At 39.1% G+C, this 27727-nt stretch overlaps 1 protein-coding gene across 1 annotated transcript; it reads right to left on the bottom strand.

The window, feature by feature from the left end:
• Positions 1–1405: 1405 nt before the first annotated feature.
• Positions 1406–27727, bottom strand: LOC140932429 (helicase POLQ-like). The gene is made up of 16 exons (XM_073382040.1): positions 27062–27727; positions 22481–22552; positions 20998–21070; positions 20243–20340; positions 19268–19378; positions 18350–18498; positions 16762–16998; positions 16007–16148; positions 7050–7154; positions 6408–6609; positions 5558–5715; positions 4799–4897; positions 4256–4432; positions 3224–3337; positions 2095–2229; positions 1406–1486 (listed from the first exon to the last, which is right to left on the bottom strand). The coding sequence occupies exons 1-16, from the start codon at positions 27725–27727 to the stop codon at positions 1406–1408; spliced, it is 2619 nt and encodes an 872-aa protein (XP_073238141.1).

A 27727-nucleotide genomic window follows, 5' to 3' on the forward strand; every position in this document is an offset into this window, starting at 1 on the left:
TCGAATGAATGATAAAACAATTATTGAATTCGGCTTTCGTATAATATGAAGAATTATGGAGATCTCGGAGAGTGTTATCCACCTCGGCCTATGGCGTCGACGGATAATACCCTCCTCGATCTCCATAATTCTTCATAAGATACTCAGCCTCATTCATTAAGTCAAATAAATTATACGAAGTGTGAACGAAAACCAAAATAACTTCTCTCAGATCAATATGCGTTTCTGGGAAACTGCCCACCTACCCCTCCCCTAAGCCGACATAACACTTACTTCCCACTCAGGGCAAAATATTGCCTTAGGGGAGGGGTAGGTGGAAGTTTCCCAGAAACGTATAATGGTCCGTTTTTACTTGGTCGGGGGGGGGGGATGGAGGTTTCGCCACATGTAAGGGAATGCGGATTCCGGAACTCGAGAAAATTTTCCTTGTGGAATCCAGAATTTAGCAAATTTTTGCTTTGAAATTTGGAATCCTTGGCTTTGGGATTTGGAATACGGCTAAAGGAATCCAGGCATCCCACTAACGATTGGAATCCGGATTCCCAGTTCCACTGACAAAACATCCAGAATCCAATACCTGGACTAGAATCCACGGCGTGGAATCCAGAATCCAGGACTGTCTTGGATTCCCTGACATGGGTCGAGAGATTAAATAAATGTTTTACAAAGGTATCATAATTATCACTTCTCCACTTGACTCTAAATCCCAGTTCAAGTTGTGGAACTATATGGTATTTACAACTGTACAACTTTTGACAAACCCTGTTTGGCCCCTTTTAAATAATTCTTTATAGATTGTTAATTTTCTCATTCTCAAAGTGATTTTGGTATTTTTTAAAATCTGGTTCGTAAATATCGTTTTATGCCGTTAACACAGGCTGAGCTTAGGTTTTGTTCTTCTCGATATACTCTTCAATAAACTTTCTTCTCATTCATAGAAGTAGTTAACTTACGTTTGTCATTTCAATCTTAACTCCATGTCACTACGAATTCAAGCTCAGAATTATAACTATGTATTAAAATCCACTCACTGATTTACCCTTTGTTCAATCTAAACATTCTAAGTTGGTGTGAAATCTTTCACCTGTCCTGACAAAAACATAATTCCGCGTCTTATATGAAAAAATAAATAGAGCATATAATAGTTTCATACATATTACAAAGCCAAATTCGAAAAATATTTTATCTTATGTGCGTTAATTTTATGTGAATTGAGTAAACAATAACTTTGATAAGTATTCATTTTCTTTCAGCAATTCGACACATGTAGAGCCGTTCGTATCAGAGGCGATTCTGTGCTCTAAAACCCTGATATACTTATAATTATCATTTTCTGCAATAAACATATAATTACTATTTTCTTTTCTTTTCACTTCTTCAGTTAAAGGCATGAAAATCACTTGTCCTATGTGTTCGGTTTCTCTGGAACAGTTGTCATCTCTTCTGCTTCTTCCCGCAAAGCGTCCGCTTTCTCTTCTAAGAGCATCTAAAAACAAAATAAATACCATTTTACTGCCATTTCCCGGTTCTGAACTTTCTCTTATTAGCGAGGTCAGTCACCTCTAGCTTTTGAAATCTGGCAACTTAAAGATTATTTTCACATTATCACTTTCTTCCTGCCCTTTCGCTGTTGTTTTTGTTTTGTCGTCAAACGGACAACTAGCCTGCGTAACAGGCGCCGGTTTTGTTAAATTTGTCAGGGTGAAGGACGAAATTTTGCGTATATAAAACGTAACCAAAAAACATTAACCGGCGCTTGCCACGCAGGCTAACGGACAACTGGCTCACACTTGTTTGAATGAAAAATCAAGCAAACTTAAGTTAACCTTAGCCTCATATAGATTCTCCTGAAATTATGCCAAAAAATCCTGCAACATGTCTCTTTGTATTTGTTTTTTCTTCTTTCTCTCTTGTAATTAGCTCCGTAAGCATGTCCCGCTTTAGATTAGCCATTGCTATTTGCGGGTGTGCAAAACTTGTAAATTTTTCTGAAAAGCAATACAGAAAGTGTGCGTAGGTGTGTACGCTCAACACCCCAACCCCACGAACAGCAACAAGAGATCCATCCAGTTTAATCAGTTTTACCGGTTTTACCTTAGCAGCTGACACGATCTGATTGGCTTGTCGTCTTGACAGGTGCTCAATATCAGTCATAAGGGAATTAACATCGGCCCAGGCCAGACTGGTAAGGCTTTTATAGCCTGCTTTGAATAACTGGCGTGCACGAGCCTGCAGAGAACAAAGAAATATAATCATCACCACTGACCAATCAGGTAGTGGTACACCACAGAAAGTACAATTGACGTAAAATGCAACAATAACACAAGACTAACTACGACAGAACGACTGGACAACTGAAAATTTGACTAACTATAAACGACAGTTTATCTGTGACAATAGACGGATCGAAACGCACCAATGACATTACGAGCCTTCATAGCTAATAACATCAATACTAAACTGACAGACGACCAATAACGTCGCGACTTAATTAACCAATCAGGTCAATAACCAGAGTTTAATACCATCAACTGACGTGATATAACTCACTTTGACTCTGAAGATGACTACCGCACAGGTTGTCAAAACATCAGTCACTGTCAGCAACAACAGTCCTATTAAGGACTACGTTCACCCGGATGATCATACTCAACCTACTTATGAAATGACTCCTGGGTTCAAATCTTTTACAATAACACAAGATGTAACAACTTTTGGTGCAATGTAACAACTTTTGACCCACAACGTAACAACGTTTTAACGCGAAATGAAACTAGTTTGACGAAAAATGAAAATAACTTTTTAAAAACCGAAATGTAATAATGCAAAATGTAACAGCCTTGAAAAAACTGAGAGACTTGGATATAAGCCCTTTAAATTGTCTGGTGGTAGCAAAAGCAGGTTTTATGTTACGTTATACGTCAAAAGACATGAAAACAAGTACTCTTCAATGCAAAAAAGTACTAAACAGTCAAAATCAGCATCGAGTTCTTCTAAGGTCAGGGCAACTAAGAACTAATTCAGGAGACTTGATTGCAGATTTCACCACTGTTGGACAAACTTGACCCGTCACGACCCCTGTTAGTTGAACCTAAAGAAGCAGATGCATTTCTATACGGCTTTACTAGTCCCCTTACGCGACCCCGCGTCCCCCTCCCAGAAAAAAAAACACTTCACGGAAAGGGCCTTTTTTTGGAAGCGAAAGAAATAAATCTCTATTGACCTGCTTGACACCAGGGACCTCCATAAGAGGAACAAGCTCCAAGGTAGCAGTGTAGGATAACTTCTTAACCATGGCCTCAAGTAGTAAATTCACTCCCCAAAACTCCTGCAGCTCCTGTGGAGTGACATCACAAGGTCATAAACCATACAGTTCCTGTTGTCATTAATCATTGTAGAACAGTTTTCAAAAACGGTTGAACCTCATTAGTATGGAAACCAAAGGGACAGACTCAACTGTTCGAATTATGGATTTGTCCGAATCATACAGATAAGGAATGTACGAAGTCTTGTATCTTTGGAGACAAAAGGACTGTCCGTGAATGAGTATTTCGTTTAGTTTGGTATACAAATGCAGTTTGTGATTAGCTTAAAATCTCCCGCCACTTTCTCAGCCAATAAGAATTGAAAACAAATCCAAACGTCACTTAGTCGCCCGCGTTTTCCCGCGCTTAACACGGATCATGTGTTTTACTACGAGTTCTGATTGGCTGTTTGAATCCCCTGTACCTCTGACCGCCGGGGTAGTGTGATAACCTGTTATGGCTTTAGGAAACTCGATTAAAACTCGCATTCGTGGAATTTTTAGCCCGTCGGTAACTGTAAAAACAAAGTCTCCTACTAAAGAGCTGGAAATATAACGTTCTATTCGCATTTTCCACTAACAAAACTTTCACCACTTTCTGTTTGCAAAATCAAAGATACACCATTTCTCAATCTTTGGAAAACGATAATTCCGCATAAAGAGTCCAGTAGATGTAGAGTTCGCATTGGCCTTAATGTTTTGTTAAACATACAGGATCATTTAGCATGCGAAGTTGCCATTTTAGTTCGTTTACTGAAAGGTGAAGTAGGAGGAATTGGGCTCAAACTATCGAAATTCAAGACACCGAATTTGTCAGGCTGGACTTGAATTATTTCTTTTTTCGCAAGTTTGCAAGACGAGGCCATTATTTAATCAGTTTACTGAAATACCGGTGTTTGTGGTTTATTCTCGTAATGGGCGATTAATCCTACTAATACTGGTTAGACGTACCTGAGTGAAATGCACCATGCATGAAGCAAATGATGAGGCTGAAGTTAAAAGATTCTGCACAAATCCTCGTGTCACGTTAAACAAACTAGCAACGTCCCAGATGGTATTCTCTTTCATCAGTTTGTACAGGATGAGAGTTAAGTAGAACCTCTTGACGGAAGCTTCTTCACTGTCGTCCTACAAACAGCGAAAAGACAGGATTTTAGCGACGACCTCACGATAACTGGTTTCTTTACTTAAGTGCCCCCAAGGCAGTTATTTTGTTCCCTTGGTAACCCCCTGCCAGCTACCAATCTCCCTAAATGACAAGAGAAAATACTAAAACAGAAAGCATGACAAAGTTAAAAGATTGTATGACAAAGACCAACATAAGATTCAAGCGCCTTGATAAACTCTCTTTTGACTCGTCACAAAATCCTTTTCCATCGATTGCTTGACACGCCCAAAAAACGTCTGTGTAGAATGCTACACGATTAGGCAAGTTAGAGGGGCTAAAGAAGAAAGCAAAATTTCGAGAAGAAAAGAGCAATACTAGTCTTTTACCTTCTTGACCCGTTGACCTGTAGCTCTTCTCGATAATAAGCTTTCTGTGGCTCCAACCAATTCAGCCACTCGCTGTTCTGAATCACCAAAAGACAACACCTGTAATGAAATCATATAAGACGTGAACGAGACAATCATGATCACAAAAGACATTACAAAGATACAAAAGTAGCCACGTGTTCGATGGACCCTATTTCTGCCTCTTTTTCCACTCAAAAAAATCCTTAGAGACCTATACTACCGTCCTTAAAAAGGTTTTTCAACTAATATGGAACTAATTTTAATATTTTAAAACCATCTGATTTTGTTTAGGTGTCTGTTAATATAACCGGAAGAAATAGTGACTGTTGACCGTAAAAAGCCAAAATGTTTACCGTTAACCGTAAATTCCACCATCCCATTGAGACAAACTCGTTCCCACTAAAGTCAAAGTTTTTTTTAACAAAAAAAAAACTTCCGGTGACAATTAGCCTAAATATCATCCGATTGCTTCGAGTCGTTTTCTCCTCGAGGGAGTAATAACGACTCGAAGTAATCGGTTGAAATTCAGGCTAGGCGATAATTTGTCTCCTCTTTCAAATATTGGTAGAGACAGAGGATGATGTCATTGACCTCATTGTTCAATGAGGGCGCAAGCAAATCATTGGTTGGAACATCTACATTCTGGTTTTTAAATTAAGTTTAAAGGATTCCTTTTTACGCGACGCGTAATTTTCACATTCCGGCTGATTTCTTTGCGTATTTCTGTCTGATCCGTACCTGTTTAAAATAAGTCATCCATTGCGGCTCAATTGAATCCCTGATGTCCAGCGGCGTCACAAGATAAAGCAGATGCAGTTCATTGGTTAGTACCAAGTTCTCCAGTGCTCTTGTTACCTCGCGATAGATCACAGGACTGCTCTCCACATCAATGCACCCTGTAAAGGCAATGTTGCCACACACGTAAGTGCAATTAACGGTGTCAAAGGAGCAGTGGTTGCTTAAATTATGTTTTTATGTCCCTAAGACTGCCGCTAAAGTTGAAGTACCCATGTCAAAGCGAGTTCCACATTTTTTGGTGAAAACGGAGCTAAAATTATAACTCAGTCATCTCTTCTATAATTAGGAACTCCAAAAAAAAGATACCAATTCATTTTATCGAAAGAAAAAATGGCACGATCGCTTTTTGGTCATTTTTTTACAACAGAATGGTTTAACTTGCAAAAGCTGGCCCAAATTGTTCCACGGTTTGCAATCCATTTCCATCCTGTTTATTGCTGGCAAAAGACACACGCTTAAAGTTGAGGTTCAGTAATAGAGTTATTTCAGGCTTTTCAATATGTTATTAGGATTTTGATGTAAAACCGAAAGATCGTGATATAGCTGCTTAAAACAACGTGAATTCAATTTTTTACGACCTTAAAAAAATGACTTAATTTAAAAGGTATTTTGATCAGCACTACTTTATAGCTTGTTTTGAAACGCTTTTTTAGTCCGGTTATAAAACCCCCGGATATAAGCCCCCCGCCCCCTCCCCCACCCCATACCACTTACGAAGTTGTATAACCCCAGCGCTTATATTATTCTGTACTAGGACACGTCCGCAAGTATTTGCCGCTAAGAAACGCACCTTTAAATGTGGCCTGTCCCAGATGGGTGACTTCTATATTCCTGCTCTGTGCTGTGTTAGTTACTATGACATGTCCGAGTTGTTGTAGTGACTCAAGTGATGTTTTAAGCTCTTTATCTATGTCAACTGACTGCGCAGGTGACTGTACAAACAGCAGAGTGTTCTGCATGAACTGCTTAAGTTCATCAACAGTTGAGCAAAGCTGTTTAAGAAACGAAAGACGGAAAGCTAATATTTTTATCAACACAGATATCAAGGCTTAGGGTAGTGAGAAATTTCAATTACTACAGCTCTTAAGCTCTCAGTTCCGGTAATTGATCACCTGTTCTATTACAGTTTCTTTTGGTGGTCCCTTTCAAAGGTTTAAACGTTTAATTAATTAAAACTAGAAATACGTGAACCGCAGAACCTATTTCCTACCCTTCCGTATTCATTAACTCGTGAATTCAGTAGGCCTGGGATGTTCGCCTTGTTTTAGAGTGTGTACGTGGAGTTATGAGGCACATGACGCACTGACTTTCCTTGCCGACGACTTTCCGCACATTTTTCCGGCTTCGCCTATTTTCCCCACACCTGAAGAATGGGCAGCCAGCCATATTCACATAACATTTCAAATCCTTGACTGACGAGCATTAGGCCTACCTTTAATCCAACAAGAGTAAGAAGCAACACCCGTAACCCTTTGCCATTTTCATGCAGCAAGCTGCTGCGACAGCTCTCCAAAGGACCTGAGAACAGGTGACTAATCTGTAACAAATATAACAATATGAAAACCTCGTTCGAGGTCAGTATTGGTAGTTATACTCGTAAATAACCATTCATCATCATGAGAGGATTCTTACTTCTTGTTTTCATAAACAAGATCTCCTCAGGAGAGAATGCGCTAGCCCTTGCATCGATAATGACCTCTTTTATTTTTGAAAAGTTTTGAATGAGCGTTTTTTGCATTCCGCCCAAAGTTAAAGCGTTACAGCGTGGACATGTTAACCCTTTAAGTCTCAAGGGTGACCAACATCAATTTTCTCCTAACAATATCCATATGTTGCAAAGATGAATGGTTATGAGAGTTAATAAAATGATCACTAAAGAGAAAATGCTTTGATCTGTTATCAAACTCTCTCAACTAATTCTTTTAAGAAATGTATGGAGATCAGTATGGAGAATTTATATGAGAATACTGGGGCTTAAATAGCGCGACGAAGTGCAAATAAACACGGAACTAAAAAGGACATTATTTTGTAAGTATATACATGCAAAAACTGATGATATTGGCGTCATGGTGTCGCTGAAACGTCTGAACTTCATTTCGTTAGTTTTTACTAGGTTTATAAACTAAAACCATCAAGATAGAGCAGAATAAGTTACCAGGTTTTTTGGATTCTCGGAGTCTACAGTGTTCAGGAGTGTACAGTCAGCAGTTTACAGTGTACGGAATAAACCTGTGAGTTCCAAAACTGGTGCATGACTACTCTTCTACAAGGATACGACACATATCCAAATCAGATCCAACCTATAAAAATAGCTGGGTTCATACACAGTAAGTTCTCGCACCACTTTCAGTAGGCTCGATTACCAGTCAAGGGAAGACGAGAAATCGAGAAAACGGAGGAAATCGAGTCTGCATGACAGAAAAAAAAAGAAAAAAAAAACAGAAAAAATTAAAAACAAACAAATAAGGTGTTGAGTCCCTGAATAATTCCCTTGTCTTCTAGAACACTTCCTTTGACGAGGAAGGCGAAGGCATAGGCGAGCCTCTTGTTACCATGCAAAAAACTGCGGCTAGATCAAACAAACGCGGCTGCACGTTCACAAGAGAGAGATCCAAACAGGTTCAGTTTCTAGACTTTCAGGAAGTCCGTTTTACCACTGGGTCATCGGCCGTTTTCCCGACTTCGTCGCTCAGAAAACTCGACTTGTGGGCAAGTCTGCTCGCTTTGTTTCGTTTTTAGCATTTCAATAGTATAGTTTATTTAGTGTCCCCAATTCGCCTTATCTGGGCGAAATAATTTTACGTTCAAATAAAGGTTTTATCTATCTATCTATCTATCTATCTATCTATCTATCAGTTTCCTGTTGTCAGTGATTGAAACGAGTCCGACCTTTGGTCGAGGTGTCAAAAGTCGGACGCGACTGAAACATAATGGGCGCTTTTCTATTACAGTTTTCATACTCCGTTAGATTAGCTTATCTGTCGCTTTAGAACTTCCTTTCCGCTAAAAACACCCTCAAGTTTCATTGCACGCAGCTTATAGCGTGTAATCATGTAGTAATGCATGCTGAGCTTGCAATGGTGTTCTCAAATTTTGCTTCAGTACGACTGAATTTGTAATTTTAAGTCACCTAATGTTTGGTGACCTGTGTTTAATACTCTGATTGCGGCGGAAATGCTAGTCTGCAAGCTCAGCTTACATTCACTGAGGGTCCCGATAACCGCAAGTTGACAAGCATAGGGATTTGCAAAGCCGCGTAGCACTTGTGTAAACCGGCGCCGCGGTTGTTCCGAGTGTTAACCTTTTCTAATTCACTCTTAGACGTGAGTGGCTAAAAAAAATTACAAAACATTTCCAAATTTCATTTAGTAAAAATGGTTAAAACAAAGAGTACCATGTGAAAGTGCTGCCCAACAGGTTTCATTTGAATGGTCACATCATAGGATTTTTTACAGTCTCAAAGGTAGGAGCCATCTTTACAAGATTTCATATTAAACTGATTCATACTATAGGCATAGATAGCTGATGAAGTGATATTTCATATAAAAATATATATATCAAAAAACAACACCATTCATTCACCCTGAACCATTCGGGTTTTATTTAATCACCCTGGGCATACTAACTATTCTCAGGGAACGAAAGGATAAGTCGAAAGGAAACGGAAACTGTATGTTGTTGTGGATAATATGAAATGAGAAGCTTTACAACAAGATGGTAGTGCAGTCGGCACGTGCAGTAAAAAAGGGATAAGAAAAACGCGCGGGAGCTGGGGGAGAGAGAGGGTCTCCTTTTTTTCCCGCCATCTCCCCCTTCCCAGATCGCTTGGCTTGTTTTATTACTATCCGAGAGCCTGGCAGAGTCTACACCTAGACTTGCAGTTTAGAAGCTAAAGAAACATGTTTTACATCTCTCAACAGTCACAAAAAAAACCGACACATTTCAGCAATCCTCTTTCAATTAACAAACAAGTGTGTTTATCACTTAACCCTTAAAAGGTTTACGGATGCAAAATAAGGTTAAATCGAGTGAACAGCCCTCATCCTCCCCCCCCCCCCCCCTCCTTATCACCCATCCACCCCCCGCACGCGTTTGAACTCTATCGTATTTACTGTACAACATTAATCGTATCGCATCGACTTGACACTTCTATTAAGCGGAAGCGGCAGTTTCTAGTATGCCCAAGGCAAACCCGAGTTTTTAAGTTCTAAGAATCACGGAAACTGGCGCATCTTAAAGTAGACTGAACAACATGAAATGGAGAATATATCAGTAGCGGAGGTACCGTTGGCTGTCTTGCTCAGGTCGACTATGAGGGTCTCCAGGCCTGGAGGGTCTCCTTTTACCACCCAGCGCTCCCTTATTCCTCCTTCCTTAGATCTGCTGAGAGTAAAATCGATTACGCTCATTTCGGGATCGCTGGCGTCGCTTTATCGTTGGGTAAAAAACGTTGCGGAAAGTGTTAACTCTTGCAGGCTATACAGGAGTATCGGCTTCGTTTCAGTAACAAATAACTTTCGACGCCAAAAGTTCTTCTCAGGAAACCTGTTAAGGCGGACACCCTTTATTTAGCTGACACTATACCGTTGAATTGCAATAATAATAATAATAATAATTTAATTCTCATATTGCGCCCTTTCCATGAAATGATCAAGCGCGTAATACATGATTTCTATCTATAATAATTTAATACAGGGTATCTAACTAATAATTATTTAAAATATACTGTGATAAAATTAAAATATACAACATATGTTAAGATACTAGTAATTATCGTGATAAAAATTAATAAAAAGCTTCCCTAAAGAGGTGCGTTTTCGGATGGCACTTGAAAATCCCTAGATCTGTAACAGAACGAATCTCACGCGGTATTACATTCTAAAGTGCCGGAGCTGCGACCTGGAATGATCTCTCTCCTAATGTAACCCTACTTCTGTAAGTTGGCGTAGCAAGCAACAAAGCATCCGACGAGGATCTTAAATTATAATTTCCTGATCTGCCTGATCTTTTAATTGACACAAGTTCTCTTAAATACGTTGGCGCGAATCCATGGATGGCCTTAAAACAAATAGTAGAATCTTAAAACTAATGCGTTGCCTAACCGGAACCCTCCGAGGGCTTTAGTTTTGCAACACTACAATAAAACAAGAAATTATTTCCCACGAGCACATTTAGGTCACACGGCATCAAGTGGAAATTGTAGCGAGTTTTAGGGTTTTCAAAACAACATTTGACCTGATTTAATTGAAAAAGTTTGAATTTGTGTACAGGAAGCAAAAGTTCAGGCTGCCTTCAACTTACCAGATTTTAGTTCAAGCTGTCCTGTCTCAAGAACAACATTTTACTTTCGTTTGTTTGTTTTCCTGTCTGGGTCATACAACGTTCTAAAGCGACACTTTAATTCATCTATCATTTTATGATTATGCATTCGTCCACTCCTAAAAAAACGTGAAGCCTCAACTACTCAAATCCACTCTATTTGACAAGGATTTTTTTTTCTCCATTTTAGAAAAACTCTCGTAACAGTTAGTGTTGTTGAATCGTTTTCGTTCGGCCACATATGTATCCGTTTCCGTTCGAAAACGGATGTTTTTACAGTTTATCCCCAATAGCTTTGAATCATTCGAACTACTTCCTCTCCTCATCTCATAAAAACTGCTAGTAGACAAAGTTGTCCAACCAGTCCCACCGAGCACTTTTTCGTCCTAGTCTTAACCAAAACCTCCAAGGTCGTACTTGCTGTCTTGTTAACTGCTCCGATTTTCGAGATCAGCAGAGAAATTACAGGGGCACACAACGACAAAATGTTTCCAAATACGTCACAAGTGTCTCAATTAGCTTTCTCTATGCTTTAGAAGCCTGTTTGGTTAATATGTAGCTGCCCTATGAGAACTATTTATCTGTCCGGAAAGTCGTTAGATTCCCCTGAAATTAACCATGCTGATTGTGCTAAGTAGTCTTCTGAGTTAATTGAAGCATGCGCTTGAACATTTAACTTTATACAAGCAAAATTGACTTAAATAAGACGTGCTATTAGGCCTAAAAGAGGAGCCAGGTGGAAACAGCGAGACAGGATAATGTAACGTGTCCACTCGAAATGTTGTGTTTTCGGCGGCCTTTATTATCGGATTCGGGGTGTGGGCGGATGGCCAATCTGAAGTACAAAATATTCGTTTTCGGATAAAATCTGAGAGAAACTGTTGTTTATTTAGAGTAACTATTGGGAGGTTATGCGTTCATGCACATTCGAATAGCGTGAAAATTGAAAGAAACCTGTACTGTGTCACGTGACCTGGAATCGGAACACATAGGGTCGATAAACAAGTATACAAACCGTGAACGTGATAACATGAGGAAATGTTACCATACTCCAAGTAGTACTAGAAGTAATCCCTCAAAAGATAATCTTACAAAGGTCCGTCAAATGAGGAGACCAAAAGCTACACACGGTTTATCGGGAGTTGACTTGAGGCCCGGGGGCGTTAACTCGAGTAGGTTCTGGGTGGGTAGATGTTGCTCAGGTCTCCAATTTTGGATCCTCGATGAAAGATACCTCGTCCTAGAAACAGGCAAATTTTCAATACCTCGTTCTACAGCACACTACACCGTTCTAGGAACCGTGCTGAATATAAGGAAAGTTAGACCCGTTCTAGATCGTGAGTAATAAACTAACGAGCTCATTCGGCGACGCATACTCGTACAGGTATTTAGGGAAAGAACTAGCCCCCCGAGGCTTGAAGATGTTATTCAATGGAATTTCTTTTTCATGATTTCATGATTTGAAAATGAAAAGCATTTCCTTTTTCATAAGCCTTTCCTTACCCCACCAAACTATTAAAAATTGACCCCGGCTTGGGTTGATAAGAGGAACAAACGAGCCCCGCAACCAGTTGCAAATTTACGAGTTCCCAGTGCAAAACTCGCGCTTTTTGGAGCAAAATGCAGTCCATCATGGACACATGTATCTTGATAGTTGTGTTTACTTTTGTAGTCTGTGTTCTTCAAATTCTCTTTCTGTATGTGATAGAGAGACGCAGGAACTTAACGAGGTCAAGGTTTAATGGAAACCGTCAAGGCGGCGATGAACAGTCTCGGAGGGAAGGAATACCCAGAAGAGGAAGAAGAAGAAGAAGACAGCCCGTTGAACAAGAAGAATGACATGCATTTGGTACGCTAGATTTTTTAAGACACTTGGTGAATGTTGGCTGTTTTATTGTTGTTGTTGTTGTTGTTGTTGTTGTTGATACCATTGTTTGCTTGGTTCGCTTTGCTTTGTTTTGTTTGAAAATGGTTAGACAGTTTGTTTTTAACTGAAGAGTAAGCGCCATTTTACATTTCTTCCACATAACCAAACTTCAGAAATGCCGTGGTTTACTACGCTATAGGTCAGAAAGCAAGTGGCAAAATGTCATTTTAAAAAATGTGAAGAGTTTCAGTTCCTAGGAAATTTTTACATAATTTGCTAGCTACATTGAGCTTAGACATTGTTACAGATCCAGTTCCCCTAGAGCTCTACAACATAAATGTGGGTGCAAATAATTTCCGACCCTTTTAACACAACCACAAACACCATCTAAAGAAGCTCCACATCTTTAGACCAGACAATTTGGGGTGTCGTTGCGTACGCTTGGACTTGAGACTATTTCTAAAACGTATCAGTAATCTAGAAGCATAAAAAAGTTTGCAGTTTGCCCGCCGCGCCTATGTTGACCACGTAGGAGGTAGCGTTTTTGAGCGGTTAGAGCGTTGAACTTGCAATCCAAGGCCCGGAGTTCAAGTCCAGCCCTGATCGCTAGGTGAATTTGTTCTAAGTAGTAACAAGTTCAAATCCTTAGCCACGCTTGTAAATAGCCAAATGGGTTGCCTCCGGTCATGAGTTGGAATTCTTACCAGTTAAGCTTATCTTAATTATTTGTTACTGTCCTTATTTGTTAACCAAGAAGTACGGCTGGATTACCAGTTATTGTGTTACCCTATAAAATCATCATTTTAGCGACATCAATGAGCCGACGAATATAATCTGCTGATTAAACTATACAATAAATATAGTTATAAAGTAGAAACGGCCATGTTGAGGCTATTTCTAAAACTTATTTCACTGTAATTGTCTTGTTTTTGCACGGGACAAAAAGAAAGACGGAGGCGAACGAAGCACCGGGAATGACGAAGGAACCTTCAAGTTCTAGAAGTGTTCGGAGGATCAGCAGCGGACCAAGTTGCAACAACATCTAGAGATATTTTTCATCCAGCTGGCTGCTTTTACAGACTCCTAAAAAGACCACGAGCGTTTACAGTAACAGTGGAATAAAAGCCAGCGGAACTTGTATAAAGTGACTTTGGAAGCATCGAATGAACAATGGAAAGCTTCTTGCAGAAGAACATTATCTATAACCCTTTTTTTTTTTCAGTACAACCTTTTGAGAGGACAAGAAAATAGTTTGCTAACATTTGCCATATAATTCGTCAAAAAATTACTGTGCGGTATGTCGCAGATAGATTAGCGTCAGTAGAAGTAGTCATTTTTTCTTTGAGGCCAGCCCGAAAATACCATTGTGCTCTTTAATGTGCAGGTTTGGGTTGTACATCCTAACTGTTTCGATCTCTTTTGTTCTCATCACGAGCTGTGCATCAACCTGTCAACGATTTGCGTATTCAGCACTTTTATTTACCAACGGAGCAGCGCTGATGTTAGCTAAAATATACATGCGTCACTTACCACGAGTGACTAGTCAAGATATACACGTATGTGTTATTGATCACGCATGAGGTCAATATAACTAAATATTATGAGTTCTTTTTGCAAACAGAGAACGAGGCCCGCAATATCCAGCGATATCCAACTCGCGTGATACATGTATATCAAATATCAAGTGAATTCTCTTGGAATCAAGTTATTACGGACGCATACAAGTTCAGAAAGAGGAGCAAAATTTCATTTTCGTACATCTGCGTCCCCTATGAGATGTCACATTACAGAATTTCACTTCCTCATCACGCACAGGGCGAATCAAATGAAAAGAACATGCAGAGTTGTTGCTTTGCTTAATATCAAACAGTTTTCATCACACCATTTTTAACCGAAGTAAGTATTTTAATCTTCGTTCTAGCTTTTGATGCCAAAAACGATTATTAAACACAAACTAAAACAGTTTTTATTAAATCAGTTGAACCGTAGTTAGTATGTTTAATCTTAGTTATAGTGTTAAACCTTAGTTGTAGTCTCAGTTTTTAGCTGTATGTTATTTAATGTATTTTGAGGTTTTGACCTTCATTTTAGAGGAATCTCCGTAAAACCACCCTTAGGTGATTGGAGGCCTCCTCTTAAAATATTATTTACAACTATTGAGGCAACTATTAACTAAAACCACCCTTAGGTGATTGGAGGCCTCCTCTTAAAATATTATTTACAACTGATATTATTTAGAACTATTATTATTTACAACTATTATTCAACTATTATACAAATATTCGTCATTAACACATTGTGAACGCTATTTAATTTTCCCCCTTTTTAGTGATTTTTTTGTCAGTGATTATCTTAGTAAGAATGCAATTGACCTTGAAAATAGTTACGTTCTCGTTTCCGTCGCCGTTGCTGCCAAAGCTTCCTAATGTTTACCGACTGGACACCGGGTTAAGTTTACCTAAGTACATTGTCAGCTTTTAAAGAAGCAGTCCGCCAGCCAAAGTTCTGGCTAATTCTCAATAATATCCATATTCTATTATGTAATTAGGCTTTTTATTGTAAATAGATATATCACGTAATTTAAGGCTTTATACTGTAAACAAGTTTTTGGATTTCCCTTTCTTTCTCTATTATTATTATTTTTTCTCGGCTTATTAGCAACTATATTGACTTTCGACAATTATGTTGATTGTTTTGGTACTGAAATCTTCACAGTACCAAAACAATCAATATAATTACAAATGACACAAAGTAAAATAAAAGTTAGGAACCACAACTATAGATTGAATATTAACATAAAAAGAAAAAGTACTTGGCTATGTACAGCTTCTACGCTACTCGTATGGTAAGAAAGTTAAATTAGAGTTCGGATATATAACAATTTAGAATATTTTCAATATAAGAGGCACTAAGATTTATTATGTTTTCATCACACATAGACATGATATATAAAAATAGTGCCTTGCAAGACATATTCGTAAAATTACTGTTTATCGAGTATGGGCTCTCCAAGAAGATAGCCCTTATATGAGAAAGTGATGAGTGAGTACATTTCAACAAATAGTGGAATTCATCACCAATTTCGGATCTATTACAAAGGGGGCAAAGCCTCTCAACTCTTGCATTTTTGCTAGAGGTCTAATCAACCTCATCAAACCCGAGATCAAATAAAGCTTCATTCATTCATTCATTTATTCACTCACCTTGGGTTTGTCAGCATCTTTGATGATAAGAATGCTTTCTCCTGACGTGTCAATCCCAGCTCGCCCCGCTCGTCCAATCATCTGTTTGTATTGACTTTGACTCAGCAACGCACTTCCAACATAAGGAGCACGGACGATAACCCTGAAAATAACAAACAGTTATGAGAATTATGGTTTTTCAGTATGTGACAACGGCACCATACGAAGTTCATTTGGGCCAGCGCATTTTCTGATTTCACCTACGGTGTTCAAAGCTACAAACAGAACGCACAGCAGAGTAAACAGAATGAAAAAAAAAATTACTATGCAACATCTTTCGAGTGAATGGTCACAATTAAGGCTTTCTTTTATAGAATCAGTACCACCTTGTACAGCATAGTAGAAGTACCACAGGAAATACTGCTCAGTAACTTGCATTTAAGTGGTCACACTTCAAGACTTCATCCACAGACGCAAAAGTTAAAACAACCTTGTACAGAAGCCTTTCATTTGAATGGTCATCCTTAAGGATTTCACTCCCCAAACAGAAGTTACAATCGACACCTTGTACAGCATAACAATCAGTACCACAGGGAAATACTACATTTTATTAGCAGGTTTCATTCCAATGATTTAGGATTGTAACAATACTCTCCGAACAGAGTCTCCTTCGATCTTCTGTTCGACTCATCTAGGAGAGATCGAAGCGACTCTGCTAGCAGGGTATTGTAACCACGGACCGACACAAAAACTTGATCAAAACTTCGAAATCAAACCTCTTCGCTGGTAAATTAACCCCAGCTACCAGCGTAGAAGTACACGTGAGAAGAGACAGCACACCCTGACTGTAACCGTCTTCAATGAGTTTACGTTCATCCATGGTCAGTCCACTGTGATGGTATGCTACGCCAAAGGGAATAGTCTGTTTTAAAACAGGACAAAGGCCGCTCGCTTCATTGTAAAGAGCTTTCATTAGGTCATGCCTCTCTTTCGCTTGTACTTGGCACATTTCCCTGAAAATGTAGAAACATGCAGCTACAAAGTTCCATGATGTCGGAAATAATTATTTATCTATTATTTGACTAGGAGACTAGTCCCGCCGTGACAGCTAGCTGTATTTGTTCACGGTAGTTCCTGAGCCATGCTCCGGTCAGCTGGAATTCTTAACCCTGTTATTTTTTAATTAGAGTATTTGTTTCACGCATTTGCTCGACCCCACTAGCATTAGTGCTATATTTTTCCTACAGGGAGGAGTTGTTCAAAGCTGGGTTAAGATAACACAGGGTTAGTGCAAGATTTGAATTCAGATTTGAAAGCTTAAAAAGCATTTCAGCTTTAATTGTTTTTGCCTACAAGTTGACGACTGGAAGCTCTAAAAATAACAGAGGTCTAAAATTATTCGAGAAAATGATTTTGAACACAAGAAAAAGAAAGCCGGGTTAAGCTCTAATCGGCCTTCGAACAACTGGGCCCTCATTGTAAAGAATGGAATTATCATTATTACTACAAAAAGTAAAACACAAGACTATTTCACAAGTTTTCTTGCTGATTATGTCGTTTGCCTTCTTTCTTTCCTTTTTTATTCATCTCCCATGCCCCCCGCTTGCCCCTGATCCTAACAGTATACAAGGAGCGTACTGTCATAGGGAAACATCTGTTCATTTACCGTTTCTGTCCAAGTTTCTACTTTGAATAACCCATGTATTCACAAGCAGATCTAGTGGTCCACAGATTGTCTTAAACAGAGGTCTAAGTTAAACTTCGTTTAAATAAGCGACCCTAAAAGGTTAAAACAAGGACAACATTGACTATTTACAGTCCCTTATTTTTCCGTAAGATCGTCGAGATCCAGTGCTATCAGTTCCGGGGGGACATTTTGAATGAGTGTCAAATCTACTTTCGTTGACGATTTGAGAGGAAGCGAGAAAAATATTTTTTCTTTCCCTCCCCCCCGCCACCTCCGACCAACGCTATAAGCCCTTCAAAAAAATACTTTGATTTAGTGGAGAGAGAGGTTCTTTAAAGTCTAGCCTGTTCCAGGCGTTCAGATTTTAGGGACGACGCAAAGAGATCGGACAGATGTGGGAGGAAAAACAGCGAACGGGTTGAGTTGCTGGTTGCGAGCAAAGGAACCTCCTCTCTCCCCCTCTCCCCTTTTCTTCTCCTTATTTTTCCCTGCTCTCTGATTGACTTCGCGCTGCAACTCTACTACTTATATGCAGAGTTGGATACGGATATTTTCAGGCTTACAAAGTTAGCCCTGTCAAATGCTTTCTCCACAATTTTATACCTATCTAATATCCCTTAAGAATTGACCTTTATTGAATAGAATCTCTTGAGGCTGCAAAATTATATCCATTTTACCTAGGCATAAATTTTACCAGCAGTAAGGCCACACTTTGGCAGTTCTTCTTAGTAGAACAAAACACCAGACATGAATGCCGAGGAATAACTTCCAACACAAGGGTTAGTAACTGATCAGGATCACGAAGTAATAGCTCCTTGTTTTGGCCCTGTAGAACAAGCAATGTCTCAGAAATTAGCCTGCCGAAAAAGCTCTTCATTTGTGTTTACAAGCAGTAGAGGCAAGGCCGGGTCTTATCAAAAGCAAAAATCCAGTTTGCTGGTCACTGCTATCGGGCAGATAAAGAGATTCATCTCTCATCCTCTGGCATCCAGTAGGTAGTGAAACTAGTGAAACAACTAAGAAGGGCCATTTTCAACAGATATTATGTAGGTTTTCTAAAGATGTTTATGAATTTTCATTTAAGACCACTATGAAAGTGAAGAAAAGTGACGATTTTATAATTATATTATATTCTTAGAATTACAGTACCCATCTGAATTTTTACTTAAAATTCACTGATTGGAATTGTGCACGTGTACTTTCACATGTATTTTATGAATCTATTATTTTGTTTTCGCTGTAAATAATTAGTTAAAATTTGTCCGCATTAGCCTATGGCTGTGTTAATCCTTAACCAAAGTATGTTTGTATGTATGTTATGTAGATCTCTACGAATGTCCCGACTGCACTCCGGAGGCCAAAGGATGATGATAATGATGATGAAATTTGCAAAAATAAATCCTCAGAGACCAAAAAAATATTCTTACACAACTGCAAAATAAGTTTTTGCAGAATACAAAAAATTCCGATCCTCAAAATTGAATTTCTGCAAAAAATTTAGTTCAACATGGCATGCTGAAAGCAAAAACAGGACAAATAAAAACTTATTATAGCCTCTTATTAATTCTCTACTTGCAAATGCCATATTTGTTTACCTGTTTATTACTAATTCTTCTAAATGGTTTGCCATTATCTTCTTCATCTTCCGAAGCTTTTGGAACTTTATAAATATCACACCCTACCTTCACAAACTCTTTCAACTCCACCTGAATGAAAGTGGTAAAAACCAACCATTAAAATACAAATAAATGCTTTAACAAAGCTGCGAATATATAGAGGTGTTATCATGACAACTGGACCGGATAATTTCCTGGTGAAAAATTAATGAAACATTGAAGGATGTAAACTAAAGGAAAATAAATGCTAAAATGCTTGTGGACTACCAAAATTGTTACCAGGAAGGTTTTTCATCAAAGTTTTAAGGGGGCAGGTTCCACGCCAAGGTCCAACCCCTTACCCATCTATATACCATTTTTGACAGAAAAAGTAGCCCCTTTCTTATTCTTTCTATTGATAAATTGTACCCATTCACATACTGTACCTAGCTAAGAACACAGTGCATTCCTTTTAACTGTTGTTAATGAACTGTCTTTAATATGAATAAATCACAAAAACAGAACATTTTCTCAAGTGGGAAATTTAGTCAAGTGGTCATTTTTTTAAAATAATTATAGGAAGAGAATAATAAATTAATACGAAAGTTGTCTTTATTGACAATTTTATTCTTCTGTAATGTTTACCCTTAAGTCATAAGTCATCACACTTAAGTCTCTTGTGTTTCTCCTGTACTTTCTACTCAGGGCGCTTTCCAAAAGTCAGAACTGGCCGGCCAGACCATGGCTGCACCACTCATTTTGAAAATGAAAGAGGCTTTTTCAAAGAGTTTTTGATGAAAAACGATTTTGTTCGTGCATACTATTTAGCATTTGACTGATCTGACTGGATAGCTTTCATTAAAACTAAAATTCTCATTATGAAGGGAATGTCCTGGCCGGTCAGTTCTGACAAATGGAAAGCTCCCTCAGTCTTTGGACAGTTCAAAAAATGTCATAACTAAAATAATGTCATACCGGCCTGAAATCATTTGAATACACCTCAGCCTTTAAAAACTCCTTCAAGTCTGCAATGTTACTCAGAGTTGCACTCATACCAATAATCTGAGTAGTGGCTATAAAATGAAGAAATAAATAAAAACAAGACTTTTATGGCTGTGTAGATTTAACAATTATTCGCCGAAGGCGAAGTTAATATTGTTGAATAATTAATTGGATTATTGAACAATATTAACTGAGCCTGAGGTGAATAGCTACAGTAAACCACTTCACCATAAATCATGCTGTTTGAACACCATGAAGTCTTTTCTTGCCTTCAAAGTCATCAGCACTTGGATATTCGTGTATTTTCAAAAAGGCTTCACTATGAAACTTTGGCAAAACACCCAGTTCACGACAGCGATTTTGTTCTGCTTTATATTCACTGCCTAGCGCGGTGAATATAACGTCACAGTCCGAGATAGCTAACCAATCAGATTGCTTGAATTACCAAGATCACTGAGTGTGTATATACTAGAACATTACATACAGTGGAACCTCAAAATAACGAACCTCCATGTAACAAAGTCCTCAGTATAATGAACAATTTTCTTTACCCAAGTAATAGTAAAATGTATGAAAAAGAACCTGAATAATTATAATGAAACCTCAATATAGCAAACAAATTTTGCCGCGCCCATGGCCCTTCGTTAAATCGAGGTTCTACTGTACCATATTTTATATTTTTACATTCTGAACTCAAACTGCTTTGAGGCAGAAAAGTCTGTACTTACAAGAAGCAAAAAGGACCTTGGCTAAACACATCTCTAACGTAGCTCCTCTTCCTACTTCACCTAACATGTGCAGCTAAATTGGTGCAGTACAAGAGATGTTAAAAGGATTTTAGACCACAAAAAAACTTCAGTAACCAATTTTGACAGAGAAACAAAAATGGGTCACAGCGTGCAAAGAAAGTCATGTCCGATAGCCCGGGGCTAGTGGATTTTGCTATCAAGCTAATGATTTTTGTTCTTAACTTGCCCGACGGGCAAGTGCTGTTTTTTGGGGAAATTCAAATTACAGAAGGATTGTAATCCATCCTGCTAATCAAAAAGGGTTTTGGGGCTAGTTGAAATGACTTGTGGGCTAGTACATGCTAGCTACAGCTTGCCCGAATGGCAGGTTGTAAAACTGACTTTCTTTGCACCTGGGACAACAGCATTGTTGATACATTTTTCCCAATATCCTTTACCAAGCAAAATTGGATTACTCATAAAAGAGATACAGTTGATGGATTTTTCCTATGGGGATGGGGAGTGGGGGAGGGCAGGGTTCCAATCTTCTGCACTCAGGGTGATGAAGGTGTGTTACATGTAATAGTTTCTCGCTTTCTTCAAAGTTACAAATTTGAACAATCTTGTTATGAGATGGTTGAAAGGCAAAGTGCATGCTAAGCAAGTTTTATTTTCATGCTTTCAAATGAATGTTATTGTGAAAATTTCAGCTGAACAGTAGTTAAGCACGGCTTATAAACAAAAATCCCTGCTCTAATGAGTCCTGGTTTTGTTTGAAGGGTGTGCACCCCCAGAGCCGACCCACTGGATATGCTACTAGTTGTTATCATTAACAACAGCCAGAATTATCTTATTTGTCCCTATAGCCAGCAGGCTGCAGATTCCTAACCTTCTACACAGAAGTTCTTTTGGCCACTCACAGGGGAGGTCATGCGCTACAAGCTATTATCTGCGTAAGACACTAAGGGTCTCCACACCCTTTGTAAACAAAGTCTTTTGGCTTGTCAAGCAAGAAGATTGCAAATAAATAATCAAGTGGGGCTGAGGAGTTGAACTTTTAGGCACTGCCAAAAAAATTCAAATCAAGCTACTGGCCAGAGTGAGGGTTTAAAATCAAAGAAACCCTTTTAAATGTAGTGCCCTTAAATGTGGAGAGCATCTAAGTATCCCAAAATCTGTAAAGTAGGCTATGAATTTCTGGCATACATTTTGTGCAAAACAATACAATAGCCACTTTGAAAAACCACTTTGTTTACTCACTTAAGATTGCACACTGAAGGTCAAAGAAAGCTTAAAACTAGTGATAGTTGTAGCATTGTAGCATTCCCTCAAGTCCAGTTGAGCATAAACTTATTTGCTGAATGTTGTCATAAGGAGCCTCAGAGGAACTGGTGCAGGTTAGGTCACCGTGATATATTTCCATCAGGTTTCATGATTCATAATTATTACTGTCGGTAAATTATATGCTAGCCTTGTTAATTACCTCATCTACAACTAGCAGACCTAATGTTGAAATTCGGCTTTCTCCAATAAGGCTGTTCACCAAAGCGTTTGCCTGGTAAAAGAAAAAAAGTACATTGTATTTCAAGTAATGTTATCCATAGTATCCTTCGCAAGTGATTTTAGGGTCATCACACAACGCTCCGCAGGAAGGAGGGTTGCGTGACAACACTTAAAATGACTGCAAAGGAGACTATATTTTCCATTGATAAATTTTTTAATGGGCTGATGGCATCCACAGACTTTGATGAACATGCTGTAAGAAAGCCCCTTAGAGAGGTACTTCTTAGGGCTTGGATTTGGACTGTCTTTTATTAAAACCCATTTGCCCCTCAACTGCCCGTAACTGCCCTTGCAGATCCAGCTCCCTTCTACCGCTTGTGACGTCATCAGTTTTAAATGCCAAGGACAACTTTACCCGCTGCCTTGGGTAGGGTGAAGAGATCTTTCAAACCATACTAGAATGAGCATGAGACAGTCAAGGAGACCGGAGAAAAAGGAAAAAAAGAGACATGTCACATTGACCTAAAAATTTTCCAAGAAAATCTTGTTACACTACCCACTTACTTTCCTTTCATCTAATCCTAAGATCATAAAGCTCTCCCAAAAACTTCTCCCAACCAAAATGAAGCCTACTAAATGCTCAGCAAAAGAAAAAAAAAGGAGGCAATGAAAGCGAAAGAAAAGGGGAGGAAAGAAAGCAAAAAGAAAAAGTCAAGACTGCTGTCTCACTTTTAAACCCAAAAACTCGAGATTTTGATTTCTGCACATGTCCGAACTTCGCAAGCTGATATTTAGAATGTGGATCAGAAAGCCGTGAAAAGTATGACCTGCCAATAGCTTTGTGGTAAGTTTTGGCTCTTTATAGCTAGGCAATGACTAGAAAACGGCTTGACTAGCTTCAAAACGCATTTTTCCGCAAAATTCCCATGGACAAATGAACCTGAGACCTGAACTACTGTTCTTAAGATACTAACCCAAAAAATTCAGACCTGTCCACAGGACTTACTTTATATACTAGGTAAAGCTTTCAAAACACACTAAAATGCCTTTCAAACTTCTAAAACCACAATTTATAGGCCGTATACTTCTGAATTTAAGTTCATATCTAAATATCAATAATTATCTTTTTATTTGAAGAACTTTGAAATATACTCTAACTTGAAGCAGGTGAAACAGAACTCATGAATTTTGAAATAAGTGTGTTGTACCATTCACGATAGCCAAATAAGGTCAGAAATGTCTTGCAGCAGCACCCAAACTAAAACATGAACCCTTAAACAGCTGCATCACTGTACTCAGTTATTTTAAGGCCCTGGGTATTGGTCCTGCCCCGGGAATCGAACCCGTGACTTCCCGCTCTGCTGTCAAGCGCTCTACCGACTGAGCTAATCCTGCCGAAAAGTGACGGAAATAACTGTGTCGTCCCCAGGCTCCACTCTCCTGCAGTAGACAAAGAAAGTAGGGTGTCATGGGAAGATGAAAAACAATGCATGCAATGATACCCATGATACCATGCACGACAGGTAAAAGCAAGGAGTGGGGCCTGGGAGAGAGGCAGGTCCAAGGAAAAAAGAGAGTGTCTGGAGACGAAGCGGCAAAGAGAAGGTCCAGAGTCCTACTCTGCCTGTAAATGAAATTACGCGCATCGCTTAATTTTTGGGAGTATATTTTGCCTTGAACACTTAAAATTTCTGCTTCGAAATTTCTCTCCCTGAAAAAAACTATTTCAGCTGTTTGGTAAAGATTCACAGGAGAGTCGACGGCTTAAATAAACTTGCCTCTTTGGCATGTCTAATGATTTTTCGTTTTCTTTGATTTCAGAGAAATCACACATGACACATTACAAAAAGACCTCAACACGACTGTAAGTAATCGCAAGGGAAAAACATCACTGGAAAAAGTTCAATAGTTGACCATCTTTTTATCGAGCGTTAAGTTCTTGCTACTCTGTCTCTCAAATCTCAGCTCTCCGTTAAAAATTCTCTTTTTTCAGCTCAATTCGTATAACAGCTACCCACTCAGCAGCGTCCGTATTTTTCTGTGATGCCAAAGTATTGTAAAACTCTGTTCGGTATCAGTTTGTGTACATACTACATAGCTAAAATACTGCCTTGAACAGCGGAAAAGCCCACTGCTTTAACATACAGCAAAGCAGCTCAGTTTCATTTAAACAGGTACACTTCAGGATTTCATTCACAGACTCAAAAGTTAGAACCTCGTTGAACAGCATAATAAACAGCACCCCAGAACCCAGAAAACTAGTGTTCAATAGTTTTCCTTTGAATGGTCACACGTGAGGGTTCCTTCGCAGACTTAAAAGACTCTACAGCATAACGAAAAGATACCTCCTCAAACTCAGAGGTTGGTAGCACAAAAACGAATTGTAACAATAAGGGCACAGTAGCGGGTATCAAGTCATAAAGCAAAGCAACTCCTAAAAAATATAATTTGTATGCTTGTGTTTAGACCTTCTGTGGTAGACGCGTAGAGATCGAAAGCATGCCACTTGAAATAACCAGAGCATTCATGGAAATGACAGTAAACGACGAGGATAAAAAGGCGCTTGTTGTAACGGTAGGTACCTCAGTATTGAAGGTTTGGTCTTCGATCTCTCATCATAAAGTGAAATTGGTGTTCCCGCGCGCGAGCACTGGGCGTAAAGTGAAGTAAGACTCACACGAGTGAATGCTGTGGTTTGGTACATGCGCATCGCGTAAATAAAACAAATGCCCCGGCTTTTCTTTGTGTTGGGAGCTGTTTACATGAAGGGCGGTATATAGATCCTAGAACGAGGAACAACTTTTCGTTGGGTTTACATGCAGAAATTTCGTTCCGTACCAAGCGAGTGAAGATTACCCAGTGAACCACCGAACGAGCCGCCGCCATCTTTGATTACTTGCATGTAAAGGAAATTGCGAGGCAAGCATGTATTCCATACTTGTACATATTCATACGACAAATGTATATTGTAGATAGTAGTTTTCAGAGTCGTTGATTGTGGAATGCCGAGATTTTAGTGATCTGTTTGCAAGCCGTGTGTACGTATCGATCCATTTTACCACATTCTCCATTAGCTAATCTGCACGGGAAATTTTGGTGTAAGCCTCACATAAACAAGTTTTGTATTGTTGTGTATATTGTACAAATTAAAACCAAACAGTAAACTACGTATTGTTTGAATTGTTCATTTGTTTTTTCTTTGAAGCATAAGTACATGGCCTCACGCGGTCTTTTAATTAACATAACTTGTAAATTCACAAAGCATAATCTATCAATCTTAGTTCTCTGTCTTTTTCAAAGGAGACCTCCCTAAAGCGGACACTCAAGAGTTAGTCGCTGTTGTTTTTCACAGCCATTTTCTTTGACCCTCTTTTAGAAAGACACCTATTCTTGTGGCCTGTGTTCCTTCAGGTGTTCCTAGCGGAGTGCACTCTACGAAATTTCAGCTCCAAATTGAGAACCTTGTTCCATAGTTCGGAGCTTGAACCTTAATAGAAGAGGAAACTTTTCAATTAACACGCGAGACCTCGGTTGTTCAACGGTTCGGATGGCGCTACCCACCACTATCCAATGGAAAAGTGAAGTCGAGCTTAGCTCCACTAACGGCCACTTTTCTGGCGGACAGTCCCTACATTGACTCTTGCTTAAACCTCTCTACAACGCCCACCTCTCACAATGGCCAAGGTGACTGTTGTAGAGAGGTTCAGCTGTATTACGAAAACCCTAATTTATCCTGCAGTCAGATAGCGCTATCCACCTTTATTTTCAGAAAACTTCTGCAGTCCACTCCAGTGAGCAAACACAGTTACAAGATAGAGAGGTTAAGCTTCACGTTACGTCAAGCGGCAAACGCGAATTTGTACCACGTGATCAAGTTTCTCATTTACTTGTCGTTTACTGTTCATTATTTCTACACAAAAGTCAGTAGTTTCACGCAATTTTTTATCCGTAAAAATTGTTTTGAACAGTTTTTACTGGTCATTTTGAGATTCTCAACTTGAATCTGACGTTTACCGTTTCCCGTATACGTGAAGCTTAAACTCTCTTTTGTTCACAGGATTGCGGGAACGGCCTACTGGTAATATCTTTTTGAAGTAGCTTGAAGTACTGTTAGCTTTGTGCGTACACATGTCGATCTGTCAGAGCCGAGCTCCGAAAGATGTGAGCCGAATCGCAAATATTGACACCCTATATTTTGCTTTGATTCTCTTTTGTAAATGAATATTAAACAGGACACGTTCCTGCACCAATCTCCTTGATATGATGAAGTTGATTTTGTGAAAAACTGGGTGCAAAGCTAAGTAAAAAATCGATTTTTTCCTTCTTCCTTTTCTTTCGTATTATTCCTAAAAAACCCTACAATTATCCAGTCTCAATTTCCACTTTCTTTTTTCAACAGAAACCCCGTACGAGTTTTTGCTCTCTCTCAATTTGTTTTTTTTGCTTTCTTTTCATTTGCAACCCGTAAAATAGCGGTGGCCATAACAACGGATCCTATCTGACGGAACTTGCTTTTCAGATTTGTAGCAAGCATCCCGTCCCGCGGGTGTTGCTGTCTTACTGAACCTATCTTTGGGATAATTAGCTGGGGTTTAGCGGGACTGTCAGCTAATACAGGAAGTTGTAGCCGGTCCCTCGTCTTTTCCTCTTCCTCATTGGCCTGTCGTGAAATTCGCTTTTTTTCTTGATTTAACTTGTTTTCATACGGTTGTCCTGTAAAGGAGATTTTGTTTGGACTTGCGCCACGAGTATCATGATCTTTATGTTGACTTTTAAGAGTAAGTCCTTGCACGAAATTTGCTTTTTGACCGTTTGCGCTCAATGTAGGCTTGGATCCTGTACGACTTTGAAGTGAAGTATCTTCTCTTCCCCGTGGCTTTAGAGATTGCTTACATTCTGCTACAGCGCGCACGCCTTCCAGGAATGAAGGAATAGTATGTCTCCTTAATGAGCTTATCGGTCTTGGATTAGCTTCTTTTCCCTGTCCGTCAATTAAGCAAGGTAGACTCAAGCGCTTGTGTGTTGATTTAGGAATTGTGTTAAACCTATCAAGGCTCTCCAACAAACTTGTTCTAGCCAAGGAAATCCGTCGTAGTTCTCTGTCAATATAGAGCTTTTCTCTCGAGAAAGACTCCAATTTCTGTTTCAGAAATTTATCCTCTATGCTGTTTTGCGTTTGTACCCTCTTATGTTTTTCCGCTAAAATCCGATGCGGATATCTCGACAT

Source organism: Porites lutea, chromosome 3, assembly GCF_958299795.1.
Source record: "Porites lutea chromosome 3, jaPorLute2.1, whole genome shotgun sequence".
Lineage (NCBI taxonomy): Eukaryota > Metazoa > Cnidaria > Anthozoa > Scleractinia > Poritidae > Porites > Porites lutea.

Excerpts from the sequence above, each read along its gene's own strand:
- LOC140932429 (XM_073382040.1), bottom strand. The coding sequence starts at position 27,727 with ATGTCGAGATATCCGCATCGGATTTTAGCGGAAAAACATAAGAGGGTA. Across the intron at positions 16,999-18,349 it reads CTGGTAAAATTTATGCCTAG|GGAAATGTGCCAAGTACAAG; the intron begins GTAAAATGGATA and ends CTACATTTTCAG. Across the intron at positions 7,155-16,006 it reads AAGATGCTGACAAACCCAAG|ATTAGTCACCTGTTCTCAGG; the intron begins GTGAGTGAATAA and ends TATTTGTTACAG.